The sequence below is a fragment of the Lethenteron reissneri genome, chromosome 9 (genome assembly GCF_015708825.2).
Source record: "Lethenteron reissneri isolate LAM-NWPU_2019-01 chromosome 9, ASM1570882v1, whole genome shotgun sequence".
Taxonomy (NCBI): domain Eukaryota; kingdom Metazoa; phylum Chordata; class Hyperoartia; order Petromyzontiformes; family Petromyzontidae; genus Lethenteron; species Lethenteron reissneri.
In genome coordinates this window covers 10082449-10101937 of record NC_083787.1, presented here as the reverse complement: position 1 = coordinate 10101937, position 19489 = coordinate 10082449, and the positions used below count along the sequence as shown (strand labels likewise).

The window sequence follows — 19489 nt, the reverse complement described above, 5'->3', positions numbered from 1 at the left end:
CTGATCAGCATCTCCCATGAAAAAAAGTTGAACTGCTGGTCTCAATGGACTTTCATCGTACTTCAGTATAATTTGCAGCAGTGCAGTAATGTATTGCTGAATGAAGGCCTACTGTGTCAATTGTAGGACTTGTTTGACCATACTTCACCACGCGGGTAGATTGATGAATGGGGGGAGGCCCGGGGCTGGTTTAGAGTATGAAAAGTAGACAGTCATTCTAGAATTGAAGTTTTCGTGACTGCAAGGATCCATACTCTTTGGTTCTTTCGGTAAAGTCACGTAGGTGAAAAAAATAAGAATAAAAATGAAAAATAGAAATAACTAAATTAAATCACGACGTTTCGGAAGCAACACAAGCTTCCATCATCAGGTGGGACAACCACTACAGTAATTTTGTTTCTTGCTGTGGTTGTCCCACCTGATGACGGAAGCTTGTGTTGCTTCCGAAACGTCGTGATTTAATTTAGTTATTTCTATTTTTCATTTTTATTCTTATTTTTTATTCATATTTTTTCACCTACGTGACTTTACCGAAAGAACCAAAGAGTATAGACGGTCATTAATGTACATTGTGTGTTGTAACTTTCTGACCCGCTGCTACTACACATCTGGGGAAAAATAGCTTCATAGCTCATCGGATTTCTCCAGGATAAATACAGATTCTGCACGGTGATGTTGTGCAATATACAACACTATTATAATGCATTCTTCTTCAGTGAATCACATTAATCCACAGGAAATGAATGGATGAATGGTTCCTGAGACTCTTGCATTCCGCCCGCTCTTCAGGTGCAGGATTATGAGGGCCACTCAGAAACGTTTTCTGAGCGAGATGCTAAAAAAGCGAACGCTGCCCTAATGGAAGGCTCACTTCAAAGCCCCATCTCAGTGAGGCCAATCCCGCGTGTCAAGGAACACGGTGACCACCGCGGAGTTGTCGGCTTCTGCATCGACAAGTCAATACAAAATATTGGGTATCGTGACGTACGCGCATTCAACACGAATAATATGTTTAGAAATTCAAACGGTGTCCTGCGTACAGGAGCATCTGAAGACGCTGTGCGAGGCAACCACTCAAACGCAAACTGCATGAAACGTAAAAAATAAACCCCAACGAAAATAAACTAAAATGCGAGTAGGGCAGATTGAGCAGCGGTGTGACGTGCCACCCATACACCGTCTCACCGGCTGTAGCCTCCGCGCTATCAGAATCAGACTAGGACTTTGTTAATTCCTCTGGCAAGGCCCCATTGAGTTAAGCAGCTCTGTTACAAGGACGACCACAACCCAAGACTGTCGGCAGTGGCGGCGGTGCAGAATCAGATTATTTATTTATACTGGAGGAATCCGATGAGCTATGAAGCTCTTTTTCACAAATGTCCAGTAGGGGTGGGTAAGAATGTTACAACACCAAACAAGCAGATCATTGCGGGGTGCAGGGAACCTGCGAACTGACAAGGAGCAAAACACAACAGCACTTCCCCCCCCCCCCTACAGCTATATAATCCCTCGTCACAGCCATATCTTAGGCATAATTCAGCGATTGTTTTTTTACCTTGTTTGTCCCCACCTGAGGACGGACGCTTGTGTTGTGCCCGAAACGTCGTGAATTAATTTAGTTGTTTTCATTTTATTTTATTTTTACACCTACTTGACTTTACCGACAAAACCAAAGAGTATGGATCCTTGCAGTCACGAAAACTTCAAATCTAGAATGATTTACACACAACCCACGCCAGAACTCACCGCAAACAGGATCAATAATAATCCTTGTCACAGACTTGCAAGGAAATAATCCATGTGCACAGCCTCATACATAATGGAGCTTGGTCGTAGCGTTCGTAGCAATAGTGGCAGAGGTGATCCTGCAGCGTGGCTTTAACACACGTGATAAATGTGCTGCGACGTTTACTAAGCGTGTGAAGTGCTGTAGTGGCAAAGAGGAATGGGATGTAAGTGGAATTGTGGTTCAATTGACGAGAGTGTCCTGATATTAATGATGCCATTGTAAGAATATTTTAGTAATTGCCCTGTCTTCCAGTGCGTTGCTCCGAATACTACACGTGTATGTCACAAACACAAGGAGAGAGGACATTCCCATTGTACTAAACTAAAAATAAACTTTTTATTTTATTTTGGCATTGAAAGACCGACTGAGCTGAATACGGTAGCTCTTTTTCACAAGTGACCTGGCCACAAATGATAGCCCAACAAAGTGGCCTATCATATGGACATTCATATCAGCCAAATACTCGAACCCAAGGGTCGCCAACCTGTAGCTCCAGAGCTGCATGCGGCTCTTTAAGGACTATTTCGTGACATTATTTATTGAGGACCGTCTCATTCACGTGCATTGCGGCTCTTGAAATATAGTGTTTAAAAACCGACTTTGAAAAAAAAATTACAGCTCTTTTTATTTCGCTTGCCGACCCCTGCTCTCAACGCACGGTTCTCCGCTGACCAGGTCCTATTGAGATCACGTGTCCTGATAAACCCTCACCCTGCAACGGGGACATTGACTGGGAATTTGCATCCACGACAAGAAGCCGAACGTGCTGAAGAGCCGCGAGTGCCTCCGGATTGCTCCGTCGTTCGGCGCTGGTTCGGCACACTTGAGTGCCTAAACACCGGAGCATTGCCTTTCTCAAGGCACCGCCCGGCAATCCACTCACACTCGCTGCGCGTAATCGACCCCCCCCACCCCACCATCAGCCCCGCTCTCCGCTGGCGCCTTCGCACGTGAAGCCCTCGTTTTCGCAAACAAGAACCCCGAGGATTTTGGGCGTCTTGTTTGAACGATTGAAATGCTCACGTTTATTTAATTGCCACTCCGGTCACTGCGCAGGCAGCGGTCTGAGTAGTGGTCACTGCTACCGATACTGACATAGAGGCCAGTGTGTGCATACTCTTTGGTTTTTTTAGGTAAAGTCACGTAGGTGAAAATAAAATAGAATTAAAATAAAACAACTAAATTAAATCACGACGTTTCTGAAGCAACACAAGCATCCATCAAAATTACTGTCTCTAAATAGCTCTCTTCATACGCAACAGTAATTTTGCTGGAGCAGTCACACCTGATGGCGGATGCTTGTGTTGCTTCCGAAACGTCGTGATTTAATTTAGTTGTTTTATTTTTTATTTTGTTTTCACCTACGTGACTTTACCGAGAAAACCAAAGAGTATGGATCCTTGCAGTCACGAAAACTTAAAATCCAGTGTGTGCATGTTGTGTGCGCGCGCGAGATGTGTGTTCAACGTGTGAATTACTGGTGTACCGGGTGTGTGGGCGATGTGTGCCAATGCCACAAAAGATACATTAGCAATCCACAGTGTCTGGAATTATTTAATTTGCAAGAGACATTATTGTTGTTGTTATTAATCATACTGCGAGTTTATTTATAGTTGCGTGAGACTGAAATAATTGAATATATATTGTGACATTTTTTGTGCCCTCGGTGACCGTGCTGAGACCATTTAACTCTGTACACTTGAGAACCCAATTAAAACTCGGGTTCTTAGCAGCGCCGGCTCGGTGGCACTCCACGACACGGTTCATTGTGATCTGCGTAAAACTCTCAGCCGCATCGCTTGGCCCATGGTTCCTTGCGCTGGTGGCAGTGAGCTCGGGAGCCTTTGCCTGATCTTGATACTGCACACTGGGCATGCATACACCCGTCCTTTTGCCAATTTTTTTGTCTGCCCATCAATCCACCTGTCTGTCCATCCATCCATTCATTCGTCCGCCCATCTGTATGTCCATATGTATGTTGTCGGACAGTTTCATGATCTGACGCGTGTTGTGACGGGAGAGAAAGCGGCCGGTGAGCTGCTGCCGAGCGTTTGTCGATAACAAAAGCCGCCCGTGCCGCCCCAGTGAAAAGACCACGCAGCTCGGGGTGATTTGTTTCACCCTGGAACGCAGCCACGACGGCTACGGCAGTGACGTGGCAATGCTTTACGGCTGCCCGGTCCGAACGCCAAGTTTTCACTGTTGAATTTGAAATGTGTGCCCAGGCCTGGCTCAATGTATGTTGTACTTCTTTCGCACTATACATAGCCAGCCATGCTAATCAGTGGTGATGGTTGTGTTCTTGTCCTGGCTGTAAATTGTTTCGTGTTTGCCTCCGTGCGGTTGTTTATGTTCGCGTGTCACCGTGCGTAGTCTTCTTCCGATGTCGATTTATGGGTGTGCATGCATCCGTGCGGGGTCTGTGTGTGAGTCTGCTTGTGGGTAAATGATGGGGCGGCGAACCCGACGACCTGAGTTCGATGCCCGCCAATGGCTAACATGAGTGAAGATACTTGAATCAGTACTGGGCCTCCCCCTCAGTCGATTCAGCCTTAAATGAACGCCTACATAACTGCCCGCCAACAGAACCCGCCCCAACAGCCCGTGTAGGCTACATGGGCTGATCCCTGCCTTTGCGTGCGCAGCAAAAGCTAAAGGAGGAGCGCGATGCCAAGCGGGCGCAGATGGACGGGCGGCACGAGCACGTGCTCGCCGTGGTCGCCTCCTGCCTGGGCCTCGAGTGCTCGGACGTCGAGGAGGCCGTGCTGGACGGCACTCAGGTGAGACGGCGCCGTGCAGCCCGACGGGGCGAAGCGGGAAACGCGTGGCGAGCGACGACGCGTCGGCGGCGCCGTTTATATAAAACGAGCTCCGTAGCTCAGGGAGGATGCTGCCCCCGCGGCGCGATCGCTCGCTCGGCATGGGGCTGTGCGGACGAGCCGTGAGTGCACGCCGAGGTCATGCCGGGCGTGCGCGCACCCGGCAGTCGGGTCAGTGCAAATGAATATCGGTTCCCTCCCCACGTATTTGTTTTGCGTCGGGATGTGTGGCCAATTGCAATACAGAGGGTTTAGGAAGTGGGAAGACACCAGAGTACCCGGGCGACCAGCCCTGTACTTAATTGACCGTTGACCCTCGTAAGCGCCGTCGATACTGCGCGGTTCATGCTGCTGATCATCGTAGCGGGGGGTCGACGGAAATCAACCAATCAATTTCAAACTCTCAACGCGCCGCAATTGAGCGAAAGCCGAGACGGGAGCGTGGATGGCAGTGAACCAGACTGCACGTGAGGGGCGCTGGATATAATAATTGTTTTTTAATATGTGTGTGTGTGGGCTTAAAAACGTCGATCATCGTGGTTGACCGAACGTCAGCAGGCAGCGCTGCTCCTGACCATCGAGGCCGCCGATGAGAAGCTCCATTCTGCCGACTTCAGCCGAGTTTGGTTTTACACTCAGCAGGTCCCTTCCTTGGCGAGCGTAGATTGCATGGTGGTGGTGGTGAATGTGGGAGGATGACGTCGCTCGGGGAAGTTGTTGGTTGGCCGGTTGTCTGGTGGCCCTTTTTGTTGACAACCGTCGTGTCGGAGATTAGCTCAAAAGCACGAACAAGTGACCAACTAAAACTTAAAAAAAAAAATATTTTACCAGATAAGTTCCATTGAACCTTATAGCTCTTTTTCAAATGCGACCTGGCCACAAATGAAAGCTCAACAAAGTGGTGAGTACCATTTGACTGTTGTCATCGCCCGGCCCCCTCTGTGCAGATCGACAGGATGGAGCGGTTCTTTGTGAGCGGGGGGACCCCCCACCTCATGTTCTTCTACCAGGATGCGGAGCACGGGGACGCAGGTGAGGCCGGGCGGCGCGAGTGTGAGCAGTGGGATAGTGGTGAGTGATCATTCGGGGGTGCGTGTGTATGTGATAGCGGAATTCGGTAAATATGTTGGTAAGAATGGTGAGTAACAGGGAGGACGCTGTGTAATGAATGGCATAGGGTGTGCGCAATGGTGAGGATGAGTGTGTTAATGGAATTTGGGATCATGTTGGTTGTGAGGATGGTGAGCATGTTGGTAAGGATAGTGAGCATATTGTAGACGATGGTGTTAATGATGACGAACATTTTTGAGGATCAATGAGCAGGATTGGTGAGTGGGTGGGTCAGGATGGTGGTGATTTTTGTGATGAGTGTGATCGTACGTTGGCGGTGGAGGCCGGTGAGTATATTCCTGGTGAGGATGGCGAGTATCTGGCAGGGCAGCGAATCTGTCGGTGAGCGTGGCGAGCGACGATCGTGGCGGTGAGCGGCGCTCTCGCCCCCGTGTCTCGCCAGTGCCGAGCTCGCTGACGGCCGCGCTGTCTGCGCGTGCGCGGAGGCCGCGCGTCTTCGTGACGGACGGCGTGGACTGCGCGCTGCACGGGGCGTGCGTCGCCTTCGTGCGCCCTCACCCCGACCGAGCCATAACCGTCGACAACGTGCACAAGGTGCCCCACGCCCGGCGCCGGTGGTGCGAGCAGCGGCGGCTTAGTAGTTAACGCACTGCGCTACGATCCTCTGCGCGGTGTAATGAGTCCCAGCTTCTCGCTGGGAGTACGTGTGCGTGTGTAAGTGCACATTCCTCTGTGTGTGTGGGGAGCGGTGCTCTCTAACAGCGCTTGCCCCTGCAGTCTGTTATGTCTATATGGGGGATCTTTGTCGTGTCTTTGTCTTGTGGGGAGCGTTATTGCAATGGTTAGCGTGTTGCGCTACAAACCCCGGTGAGCCGAGTTCAATTCCCGCTCACGACCAATAACAGTGGCATATATCTGAACCAGTCCTGGGCTTCCCTTAGATCGACTCAGCCTTGAATGAGTACCTGGTGTAGTGTGTTGGCCTGCATAGCTGTTCGCTAACAACACTTGCTCCAACTCTCTGTCAAGGCTATACGGGGGGTCTTTGTCTCTGGTGGTGATGGTGGTGGTGTTGGCGGTAGCCTCCTCCTGTCCCTCTAACCCCGTGGGCTTCCTTGCCCCCCTACGACACTAACCCACCGGCCGCCACCGGTCGCGCCGTCGCCCAGGAGGTGAGCGTGAGCGTGCTGGACGTCGGTGACGCCGGGCTGCTCGGCGCCCTGGAGGAGCTGCTCACGCAAGTTTTCCTGCCGGCATTGCGGAGCCAGGGGCAAGCACCGGCCCAGGGGCAAGGGCATGGCCAAGGGCAGGGCCAGAATGAGCCCGACGGCATTCACGTGGCCGCCGCTCGGCTGAAGCTCGCCGGCGCCTTGGACAACTTCGTGGGGGTGCTCTCCGGAGCCCAGGCCAGCCTGGCAGAGAAGGTGACTTGACGCACGTGATGCATGCGCGTGGGGGGGGATGATGAGGAACTCGTCCTGCCCGCACCCGGAAATTTAATGGGGCCACTGTTTGATTGCGGAACTGATGGTTTGTGGCAGCCGACTGTGATTAAAGTGGGTGCTGCGACTTGACCGTCTCAGTCTGGTGACCCATTACCTCACATATCACGTAAAAAAACATCATAATTTGCTTCATTTCCGGCTCTGAGAATAAAAAATACCGTGTGAGGAACAATGTTTAAAGACCCAACTATCTGGGTTTTTGGCCATGGCTAACATCAATTCTGAGGAGTGATTTCTAAACCGGTCCTGATCCTCCCCTAGGTCGACTCAGCCATTAACCGAGTACCTGGTGGTGTGTGTAAACTTCGCCACTAGGGAGACAAAGGCGGCCGGGCGTGGTGCTGGCCACCATAAGTGTACACTCGCAGCACTTGCCCCGACAGCCTGTCCAGGCTAGACGGGGGATCTTTATCCCTCTCCGTCTCCCCGCCGCCGCCGCCGCCAGGTGGTGCTGAAGCCGTGCTCCACGTACGACCTGCGTGGCGTGAGCAGCCCCGGCGACTTCGCGGCGGTGGCGAGCAGCAGCGAGAGCCTGGAGCGGGTAGAGGCGTGCGTGCGCGTGTGGCTCAAGCAGATCGAGCAGGTGAAGTCGCCGGTGCCCCCCCCCGCCCCCCCACAGCTCCCAAGATCCCCCCCCTCCCCCCGCGACCACTAGGTGTGTGGGACCGTTACTATTACTGTTAACAAATATTAATCTAAAACTATTTTTATTTTACCAGGTAAGGCCCACTGAGCTACGTAGTTGGTTTTTCAGAAGCGACCTGTCCATAAGTGGCTTATTGCGTGGAAATGTATAGCAGCCACATACTCTAAACGCACGTTGATTTATAAATATCGAGGTAAACAACCGGAGGACCCAGAGCAAAAACCATGCGACCCATGGGTAGAGAGACATGCATACTCCAAATGTACAGCTGTCAGGGTCCCACACCCTCCTGCGTACCAGGCGAGGTAGTTAACATCTCGCCACCGTGCTGAGGTCGATCTCAAATGGAAAGGTAACGCATGCTCTGTGATTGTTTGCTCGCACAACCGGTCGCACGAGGGCCCCCTCTATAGGGGTAGCTCTGGAGAGCTCCACTTGGCAGTGTTCACACTTTACCCCACCACGCGCGACTTGTCGATCGACTGACTGTGGCGCCCATTCATGCTGCTGGGTGCAGAAAGGCGGTGGGTTGCAGGCGGTGGCATGGAGATTGAACAATCTCACACCGCTGTTTCAATTGTTGTGCCTGCTGGGAGACTGAACCGGCGACCTCATTCCAGTGCGCGGGAAGCACAGAAGCATCCATTTACGCAGATACGAAAATGAAAACATTCTTTGGCACGTGTCGTGATGGGTACTGCAAGATCCGACCATGTCCAGTCCAGTGCTTGCCGAGCTGCATTGGCTTCTGGTTGCCGAACGAACACATTTTTAGGTCGCACTCATTACACACAAAGTGCTTGCTATAAATGAACCACAACACTTTGCTGATCTCGTCAAGGAGCATAAACCATCACGCGAACTCCGGGCATCCTCGCAGCGGATTTTGGCGAACTATTGAACGAAAAAGGTCACTGCATCACGCACTTTCAAATGCGCTTCTGCGGCCGTCTGGAACGCTCTTTCTTCCGATATTAGGAAGCGACTGGAGAAATGCACTTTAAAATGTAGATTGTAAACTAATTTCTTGAACTGCTTTTTGTGTTTAGTTTGTTGTCTTTCCCCCGCACCTCCAATTAGTACGGTTGGCTACGTACAGTGCGAAATAAGTTCAGCATACATACAAAGACAAAGATTCCCCGTATAGCCTTAACAGACTGTTGGGGAAAGTGCTGTTAGGAAGCACCTATGAAGGCTGGCACGGCACATGTGGGGGTAGGTGGCCATCACCACGCCCGGCCGCCTTTGTCTCCTCAGTGGAGATGTTTACACATCACACAAGGTACTCATTTGAGGCTGAGTGGACCTAGGGGAGGCCCAGGACCAATAAAAAAAATCGTCACTTGTGTTGGCCGTGAGCGGGAATTGAACTCGGTCACCAGGTTCATCACAGCTTGCTAACCGTTGCACTACCGCTCGCCAAAACTTACATACAGATGCACACGCGCGTGGCTTTGAGAGAATCGCTCAACGACCCCCTGTCCCCCCGTGCCTGCCCGCCGCGCCCCGTCCTCCCGGCCCCGCAGGTCCTGGCAGAGAGTGACCAGATGCGCCGCGAGGCGGACGACGTGGGGCCCCGTGCTGAGCTGGAGCACTGGAAGAAGCGCACGGCACGCTTTGGCTTCCTCCTGGAGCAGCTCAAGGGGGACGAGGTGCGCTCCGTCCTCGGGGTCCTCACCGCCGCCAAGGCCAAGTTGCTCAAGGTGAGGCGTCGTCTCTCATCGCTGGGGGGCAGGGGGCACACGGGGGAAGGGGTCAGGGGTCAGCTGTCGCGTTTTGGCACAACCTGTCACGACGAGGATTAAGGGTATTGTAGCTGGCTTGGTCGTTCAGTAGTCTCCTCTACAGTTGGCACAGTAGGGGGGCACAGCTGGTGCATATTGCCAGTCATTTCAGTCAGTCAACCCATGGCAGCTGGGTCTGTCCGGTGACCCTTTGTCAACGACACTTTGACACTTCACAGGGCCTGAAAGTGCACCTGGCCTGGCATGGGGGCCATGGCAATGTCACCGCCACCATGGCGGCTATTACTGTTGTTGTTGTTGGGGGTTCAGTGGGACTCATAATGGCCAAGTCAGTGCGCTGAGCTGATGTAAATGATATATGTTCCCTTATAGGAACCATTATACCCGATGGGGCACTCAATTGGTCCATTAAATGTTTATTTCATTTTTTATTTGGCATAAATGTGCTGTTTACGTGAATATGTCTGCCCTGTACATCATCTTGAGATGTTTATGTTTTCATGTAGTATTAACATATCCATTATTATTGTCACTTATTATTTAACTGGTTTGAATTGATGCTCTCAATCTGACAGCGCAATTGAGAACCCGGTTTGATCACAGGCGGGGCTGTCAAACCAGGAATCGATCCCCAGGATCTCAGCGATTGTTGCTCCGGTGCTGTGACCTCTGAAAGCACGTGGCCATGTCGTTCTGCGGTGGTGACTTTTGTTGCAGACGTGGCGAGCGCTTGACGCCCGGATCACGGACACGGCCAACGAGGCGAAGGATAACGTGAAGTACCTGTACAGCCTGGAGAAGTTCTGCGATCCTCTCTACAACAGTGACCCGGTCCGCGCGTGTGTGTATACACGCGTACGTGTGTGTGTGTGGGGGGAGCGGTAGTGTAGCGGTTAGCATACTGCGCTATGAACCTGGCGACCCGGTTCGATTCCAGCTCATGGCCAACACCAGTGACGATTATTTGAACCGACCCTGGGCCTCCACTCGGAGAGACAAAGACCGCCAGGCGTGGTGCTGCCCGCTCACCCCCTCGTATGCCGTGCCACTCACTAACAACACTTGCCCCAACAGCCTGTTAAGACTATATGGGGGATCTTTGTCTTTGTGTGCGTGCTGACACTCTTTGCTCCAAGCACTCAGTAGTAGCAGCAGCAGCACGTTAGCACTTAAGGCGCTCATTTGAAATGCACTACGTCATTATTATCATTGTGGTTGTGAACGTGATCGCCATCACCGTTGTAATCGACATCACCGTTATAATCAGCAGCAGACGTGCTGTCAAAATCATCACCATCACCATTGCCAATGTCATCAGTAGGATCAGCAGCAGCAACAGCAAAAACAGCAGTAACCAGTAGCAGCAACATCACTGCTGCCAATACCACCTTTATCGTCATTGTCATAATTTTGTATCGTTTGCTCCAGGGCTTGTGTGTCGTGCACTGTGTGTGACATGGTGTGTGTGGTGTGGTTCATGTGGTGTGGTTCGTGTCTTGTGCTGCATATCCTGCGGTGTGTATGCTGTTTGAGGTGCATGTGTGGTGTGGTGTGGTGCATGTGGTGTGATGCGTGCGATATGGTGCGGTGTGTGTGGTGCGGTGTGTGTGGTGCGGTGTGCGTGGTGTGGTGCGGTGCGTGTGGTATGCAGGTGAGCATGGTGGACGCCATTCCAGGCCTCATGAACGCCATCCGCATGATGCACAGCATCTCGCGCCACTACAACACGTCCGAGAAGATGACCTCGCTCTTCGTGAAGGTGCCGTGCAATTCTGATTTCGTTACCAAACCCAAGACATGCACCTCTTATTTTATTTAGTGGATACACACACCTCGGCGGTATGCCCCGGGCTACCTGATATGAGTTTGAGACTCTCGTCGCATCTCAACAGTACAATGTGCACTCATATGCCGGCATCTAAATGCGACCGCATGGTAAGACGCTGTAAAGAGAGGGGCGTATTTATTTTATCGAGAGAGGCAGCCGGTCGTAGAGGCACAAAAAGGAAGGCCTTGAGTCTCGACTTGAACAGGGGCAGGGGGTCGACAGCACAGAGGGCTGGAGGAACAGAGTTCCAGACTTTATGATAATGATGCTGCGCGTGTGGAATGAGACGTTGCGGGGAATTGTATCTCTGGGAAACTCCTGTCATGACGTCCGCCGCTCCCAGGTGACCAATCAGATGCTGACGGCGTGCAAGGCGTACATGAGCAACGACGGCACGGCGTCCGTGTGGGAGCAGCCGCAGGAGGCCGTGATCAAGAAGATCGAGGCCTGCGTGCGTCTCAACCAGGTCCGCTTGCAGCCGCCCCTCCCTCCAGGCCCCCAAAGCGCGAGCCTCTCATCTATTTATTTATTTACTGGCGTCATATAAATGTTTGTGAGTTTCATTGGCCGGTTGATAAACTATACATTTCGATTTAAAGCTTTCGTGACTGCAGGGATTCATCTTCTTGGTTCTTTTGGTAAAGTCACGTAGAATGGAAATAATAAAATAATAGAAATAAAACATAATAAAATAATTCTCACGACGTTTCGGCCACAACGCAAGCAGCCGTCCTCAGGTGAAGAACAAGTCTGTCAGAAAGACAGCGTCTGAACGTCGTGAGAATTATTTTATGTTTTATTTTTATTATATGATTATTTCCATTCTACGTGACTTTACCGAAAGAACCAAGAAGATGAAACTATACATTGTTGTCGTATTGTTCTGACAGGGCCCAATAGTATCTGGCAGCTCAGCATCATTTGTTTATCAAGTTGACGAGGCCCAAGAGGTCGAAGACAGTTCAGAGTATGCTTGCTTAAACAAAGGCTGTTGGACAATATTGGTCTGGAAAGTTAGTATGTTAATAGGCTGAGAAATATCGAATTTTATGTGAACAGACAAATGGGTGTCTTTGTTAAATATTAAAAGCGGTGCAGTTATAAAATAAACAGCAGGGAGTGAGGAATTTGAGTATTGATCGTGGTAGACACTTCAAATAACCTCTCCCGATGCCCCCCCCCCCCCATTTTCCCCATCGCTCCTGTGCCCCCACCCCGTGCTCCCCCCACCCTCCGTACCCCCCCAGGAGTACCAGCAGTGCTTCCACCGCACCAAGAAGCGGCTGGAGGAGACGCCAGGCGAGCGCCCGTTCGACCTGAGCGAGATGTACATCTTCGGCAAGTTCGACGCGTTCCAGCGGCGGCTCACCAAGCTCGCGGCCTTCTACAGCACGGCCGACGCGTACGCCTGCCTGCAGCACTCGCGCATCGAGGGGCTGCAGCCGCTGGCCGCCACGTGCCAGGTTAGGGTTTCCCACCGCGTCCGAGCTGTGAAAAACCCAGGAAGATATCGTGGGGAGAAGATTATCTCTCGATATCGGAAAGGGGGGGGGAGTTATAGAACTACAAGTAGTGGTATTGTCGTAGTAAAACACGTTGAAGCGTGGGGCCAACTTAACACAAGTGTTGTGTGTCTAACTAACTACACGGAGACAGCTTCTGGAGGCAACAACAGTCAATGGACACCAACTGTAACACGAAGGGGTACGGCCCCTTCAACCCGATAGCCTAAGGGAGGTACAGCCTCCCTTCTAGTGTGTCCTACACACCCCGGGCTACGCTACACACAGGTCCCTTGCCACGGCCGCTAAGGGATGCGAGACCGACCCGACCCAGCCAGGGTACGGGTCCCACCACCGGTCCGCTACAACCCGGCTCTGGCAAGAGCCTCGGTTGAGGGTGCCAGGGTGCTGGTCCAGTCGTCAGGTCTTCGGACGTCTGCAGGCTTGAGTTGGCGAACACTGCCGGACCCGTTCAGAGGGCCGGCTTTTATCCCCAGGCCGGGCTTATCCATCCCCTCATCACCCCCTCTCCAGAACCTTCCAGAAATGTCTGGGAGGTTCAGGAAAGGTCTTAAAGGGTCTTAAATCTCAAAGGGTTTTAAAATCGGCCTGTGGCCACTATCCCCCCCAGCCCCCAGCCCTTGGGAGTCTGGGGTGTCAACCTCCGGTCACGGGCCACCCAGGTCGGGGGGGGGGGGGTTACCTTTGGTCAACCCCCACACACCTCGTTCTCTCTCTCGGCTGCCCCCTGTCGGCCCTGTAGCGTGGTAGCAGGTAAAGCGACGGACAGCGCCTTGGTATGGCGCAACACAGGCTTTCATGACCAATATTATCCATAATATAAGTTTTTGTTGGGTTAGATCACGTAAATGTAAATGACATATACATTTAATGACACATTTTATATTTACGCGATCTAACCCAAAAAAAACCTCTTATGTGGGGCCAACGTTGGCATTTAGTTGAAACCGTTGCGCCAACTTTGGCCCAACGTTCCATTTCTCCTGCTGTCTTGCGTCTCTTCTCAAACAATGTTTGAACTATTTCATTTGCATTTCTTTGCATATTTTACACGCGTAAAAATGTACAATTTATTCAAAATCAATGAACGATGACGGACTCGGACAACGACAAAGAGAGGAGTGCTCTTGTGCTGCAGACGATCGTGACGGACTTCACGAAGAAGCCCTACAGCGTGCTGGATCACAGGAGGGTCGACTTCGATGAGGACTACGATGAATTCTGCGCGCAGATCAGCGATCTCCATGTGAGCTCGGAGAGAGCAGCGTCGCTTCGTTTGGGAGCCACCCGCAATCGCTCCTTTTTTACTCTTTAATGTATACCTACGCAAGTTTAACCGTGACCCAACGTTCTTAGCAATTAATTGTAATTGTGGAGGGTGAGGAGGCCGAAATTAATTTGCAGAGGGCTGAAATGTGTTTCAATTCAATTGTTTTGAAGAACGTTATTTTTTAAAAATATATTTTGGAAAATGTATGTTAAAAAACGAGAGAGCGCATGGTTTCCACGAGCAGTGCATGTGGTATGGTGGTCGAGCACACCTGGGTCTGTCCCATGACCACCAGCCAGTGATCCTTTGACATTTCACATGGCCTCGTAAAACTCTATATAAAAAAAAAATACTTTACCAGGTAAGGCCCGCTGAGCTACATAGCTCTTTTTCCAGAAGCGACCTGGCCACAAATGGTCGCTCATAACATTTTAGAAGCTGGCTCTTGTTCAGCACATAAACATTTTAAATGACGGTCTATTTGCTCCCTTCTCACGGCCAGGCCCAGATTCGTCAATTCATGGACAGCTCCTTCGAGAAGATCAACAGCACGGAGAGGGCCCTGGTCCTGCTGCAGAAGTTTGAGAAGTAAAGCCTCATGCCTCGACAGATTGCATCACAAGATCTTATCACGACAGTCGATGTTCGTCACGCACCGTGGCTATCACCACCGACTCGCAGTCGGAAGGATCTCCCTTCCCATCCGGCCACTCTCTTCCCTCCCCGGCTCTCCACCTTTCCTACTGGTTCAGAGTGGCGTAGCTGCGGAGTGTGCAGGCGGTCCAACTGCACCAGGGCCCATGGGCTGGAGGTGACCAGGTGCTGGGCTACACAGAGAGGGGAAAATTGACAGCCCCCCCCTTCCTCCCCATGCCATTCCTTGTACCAGATTCCATGCCAAAATTGTTTCGTCCCCCTCTGTCCATCTTCCCCCTTGGTCCCTGGTTCCCCCCTCCTCTCTCTGTCGAGCCCCACTCCTTTCTCCCATTCTCCTCTCTGTTCCTGACTCAACTCCTTCTGCCTCTCCTCTCTTTCCCCAGAATTCCCCCATCTTTCCATCAACATCACTTTTTTTTTATCCCGTGTCTCCCAATGAGTACATTTCAAAATCATTACTCAGCGATTACAGACTACACGTAATACTTCAAAACAATATGGAATAGCCAATATCTACGTCAAACGAAAACAAACAAAACCAAAGTGCCCCACTGTGCTCGAGTCTACTCTCCTAGATCTCACCCTCGACCGTTTCCTTCTCCCCCTGACCCTTCCCACTTTCTCCCTCCACCGCCCGCCCCCCCGCCCCGCTGCCTCACACGCGTCCATCCCGCCCCCCGTTCTCCACCGCTAGGCTGGGCATCCCGGACCTGGGCGTGGAGGAGAAGTACCAGCAGGCGGTGCAGGGCTTCGCGCGGGAGATCGAGGCCGTGTCGCGGGCGTACGCGCGCCAGAAGCAGGACCCGCCGCTGGCTCGCGACGCGCCGCCCGTGTCGGGCCGCGTGGCGTGGGCGCGCCAGCTCGTGCGCCGCCTGCAGGCGCCCATGGAGCTGCTGCAGCGCTGCCCGCGCGCCCTCGAGTCGCCCGATGGGCGCCGCTGCGTGCGAAACTACAACCGCGTGGCGCGCGTGCTGCTCGAGTACGAGATGCTCTACCACAGGGCCTGGCTGCGGCAGGTAGCGAGCGAGCGAGCGAACGAGTGGGAGTGGCGGCGGTGGCGTCGGCTGCCTCCCGGTGGCCGCGTTCACCCCAGTGAAATGCCGTAAACCCTCTCTATCTGGCGAGGGTTACGTTCTTGAAAGCGCTCGCGAATGCAGCATTCGCGAATGCAGAAACCTTGTTCCAACGGATAAAAATGGGGCTACGTTCTTGGTACGAGTGAACATGGGGGGCGAGGGTGGTAAATGTTTAATAACAATGACTACCATGGAGGTGGTGTTGATGGTGAGGAATATCAGGAGGATGACTCCTCGGGAGATGCAAGGTGTTTGATAACAGCGCACAGTTGTCGCCAATAGGGAATCAATATGCATTTAGTAACTCGCGAATACGTGAAACTCGTGAATCCAGAACACGCGCACAGCGACGGTCTGCTGTGTTCACCCCTGCCTTGTGTTGCAACCCGACTACCCGTGTTCTCTCTGTCCACTTTGCTTTATCCACCCCGTCCTTTGGCCCTGTCCTCACACCGTACAATCAGCCGTGTTGGGGGCCATGGCGTGGCCTGGCTGTGGCGCAGAGGTTCGCGGTTCGAATCCACGTGTCGCAGTAAGAATCAGACCACCGTGATTGTTACTGCAGTGCATATTTAACCGTGATACTACTACGCGCCGTCGACTTCGCAGTGGACATTAAAGATCCCCCGACATTTCGTGACAGCATCATCATCATCATCACGATCCATGGGCAGATTGCCCGTAGGTGTCCACTGCACATTTGGTCATTCGTTTCCACTTTCCTCTGTCTTGTGCCAGTGTGACTCAAGTCGTGGTCGCATCTTTCTGGCACCAATCGCTTATGTGACAGCATCAGGGTACAAATTTGCCACTTTTGAAAACGACACCACCAATGGCTCAATTGGGATGGTACAACACAGCAGCCATCATTACCCCCCCCCCCCCCCCCTCCTCGTCTACTGGCAGCAGACGAATGCCTCCCCAGGTCACTCTGCAAATGACACCTCATCCTGGTCTCTTGAGTTCTCGCTTGAGTTACACAAAAGCAACTTGTTTACCCCTCCTGCTGTGCGTTGTCCACCCTGCCTCTCCTCCGTGCTTGAGTGGAGCGCGGCACGGTGTGGGCGCTTGGCGGCAGCACACCGTGCGTTCGTGCGTCGCTGCGCCTTCACGTGTTGCCGCACTGCGTGCGCGCGCGTGTCACCGTTCATTCGCACGTGACCGTGCGCGCGCTCCGAACGCGGTGACCCCGAGTTAGATTCTCGCTTACGGCCATCACCGGTGACGATTATCTGAACCGGTTTCTGGGCCTCCCCTAGGCCGACTCAGACTCAATAGAGTACCTCGTGTGGTTTGTATACATCTCCACTCGGGAGACAAAGGCGGGCCGGGCGTGGCGCTGGCCACATCAACCCCTCGTGTGCCGTGCCAGCCTTCATAGGTGCTCGGTAACAGCACTTGCCCCAACAGTCTGTTAAGGCTATTAGTGTATTTTTGTCTTTGTGCGAGTGTGTAAGACTGTGTGAGTCTGTGTGTGACTATCTACGTGTGTGTGTGTGCGCGAGACTGTGCTTACCGCGTCGCCACGCACATTCACGCGCATGTCCTCCCCCGCGTCTCCTTCAGGCGGAGGGCGTCCGTGGGGGCCTGCAGGCGTCGCTGCTCGTACGGCACGAGGACGACGACGGCGCCCACGGCGACCTCTTTGTGAACCTCGACCCCCAGGTGCCGGCGCTGTTGCGCGAGGCCGAGCGGATGTCGCGCATGGGCCTCGAGGTGCCTCCCGTGGCGCAGGCGCTGCGGCTCAAGCACCCGCATCTTCGTCGCGTCTACGGACAGCTGCAGGTGCGACCACGTCACGGCGGGATCCTGTAAGAGCCAAGCGAGGTTCAGCCTGGTTCGTTCGTGGCCCGGCGCCATGTGTTGTAGGTGTGGAGCTCCGTGGTGGCTTGGAGCACAGCAAAGTGTCAGTGGATTTTATTCGTGTGGAGGTTTGAGTGCAATGTCCTCGTATGCGTGGGTTGATTTCCTCCCAAACGTGAAACATTGGGATGCTGTGTGGCCAGGAGATCGTAGTGCCGAGTGTCACCCCCCCGTATAATGCAGGGTGGCTTTTCTTCCAGTTCTCCAGTTGCGTCCCTCAAGAAGCCACGCACTTGCCAATCGAATCGGTTCCTCGTTCCAGCACAGGAGCTTCCCGATGAGAGCGGCTAGGTGCAAATCTCTCGCCGCCACGCGTCCCAGTTGAGCCTCCCAGAAGTGTTGGTACAGCTTCACGCCCGCGGTCAGTTTCCTCTGCATGACGGCGCTCGACGATGCCCCCTCGCCCCTGCGCCCGCCGCAGGTGTTGGTGGCGGAGCACGCGCGCGTGCGCGGGAAGATCAGCGCCACCTACAGGAAGCTGCTGGAGCCGCACCTGGCGCGCGTCAACGAGGCGCTGCAGCCCGGCCTCACGACGCTCACCTGGACGTCGCTCAACGTCCACTCCTACGTGGAGGCAGCGCTCGCGGCCCTTGGTGAGACTCGTCGGAGGGCAGAGGCGTAGCTAGGGGGGGTGCAGGGGGGTACATATGTCCCCGGGCACCAAGGTAAAGCGGCGCCAAAATTAGGCTTACAACGTTACATTATAACTTATTGCGGCGGGCGCGGCAGCCTGAAACTACTGCACAAATCTACAGCTCAACCTAAAAGTTTATATATCCCGCCACACACAGCCTACATGTCATGTAATTACATTTTAGCATGTGATTAAACGGGAGGGGGGGGCGCCAATTTTATAGTTTGTCCCCGTGCGCAAAATATCCTAGCTACGCCACTGTCGGAGGGACCCCCGGTTAGCGACCGATGCCTGGACCCGTTGAGTTCATCGATGTCCGCTGGGATGAAGCGACTGCTGCCTGGTTTCATGAAGATCTCGGATTGAGCTGTCATTACTTCCTCAAAGACGAATCAAGTTGTATCTATGGGACCCTTTTTTCCCGATATCAAGATGATGAAAAAATTATAGGCTTTACCCTTGCCGGAAATAATACAGGAGGTGTTTCGATGTTCAAACACAAAATAGACACCGATTGTAAGGCATCATCAAGTCTGCTGCATTAACCACACATGCTTGTGAAAAAACACGTGAACAAACATGGTTTGATAATGCATACATTGTCCTTGGAACTGATTGGCCTACACCAGAGACAGCCTTCTTTATGGCCCGATCTCACAACCGGTGTTAAGACAAGAGAGCGCCAAAAAGCGAACAGCATAAAGACAATGTAAACATCAAATGTACGTGTGTTGAACAACCGTGGTAATCTGAGGTGCGGGAGAGGGACAACGAAGCATTTCAGCAGTTCTCTCAACTAATCAAGCGGTTGCCATGAAGCTGTCACCACCACCAACCACTTCTCGAAACCAAAACTAAAGACTAAACTATTTATATTTTATCAGGTGTAAGGCCCACTGAGCTACGTAGCTCTTTTTCAGAAGTGACCTGGCCACAAGTGATAGCTCAACAAAGTGGCTTATCACGTGGGATTTTATAGCAGCCAAATACTCTAAACGCTTGGTGATGTTGATTCTAAACGTGGAGGGAAAAACCGGAGGACCCGGAGGAAAATCCACGCGAC

General features: G+C 52.6%; 1 protein-coding gene across 1 annotated transcript in view; it reads left to right on the top strand.

Moving 5' to 3' along the window:
• Positions 1-19489, top strand: part of DNAH5 (dynein axonemal heavy chain 5) — a 117253-nt gene that overhangs the window by 30085 nt on the left and 67679 nt on the right. The window contains exons 2-16 of the mRNA XM_061548140.1: positions 4435-4569; positions 5556-5640; positions 6122-6273; positions 6849-7103; positions 7630-7767; positions 9357-9533; positions 10293-10406; positions 11227-11334; positions 11747-11869; positions 12651-12866; positions 14065-14172; positions 14699-14784; positions 15548-15869; positions 17496-17714; positions 18214-18385. Of these exons, the coding sequence (XP_061404124.1) occupies positions 4435-4569; positions 5556-5640; positions 6122-6273; positions 6849-7103; positions 7630-7767; positions 9357-9533; positions 10293-10406; positions 11227-11334; positions 11747-11869; positions 12651-12866; positions 14065-14172; positions 14699-14784; positions 15548-15869; positions 17496-17714; positions 18214-18385 (2410 nt within the window). The remainder of the gene's footprint in view (positions 1-4434; positions 4570-5555; positions 5641-6121; positions 6274-6848; positions 7104-7629; positions 7768-9356; positions 9534-10292; positions 10407-11226; positions 11335-11746; positions 11870-12650; positions 12867-14064; positions 14173-14698; positions 14785-15547; positions 15870-17495; positions 17715-18213; positions 18386-19489) is intronic.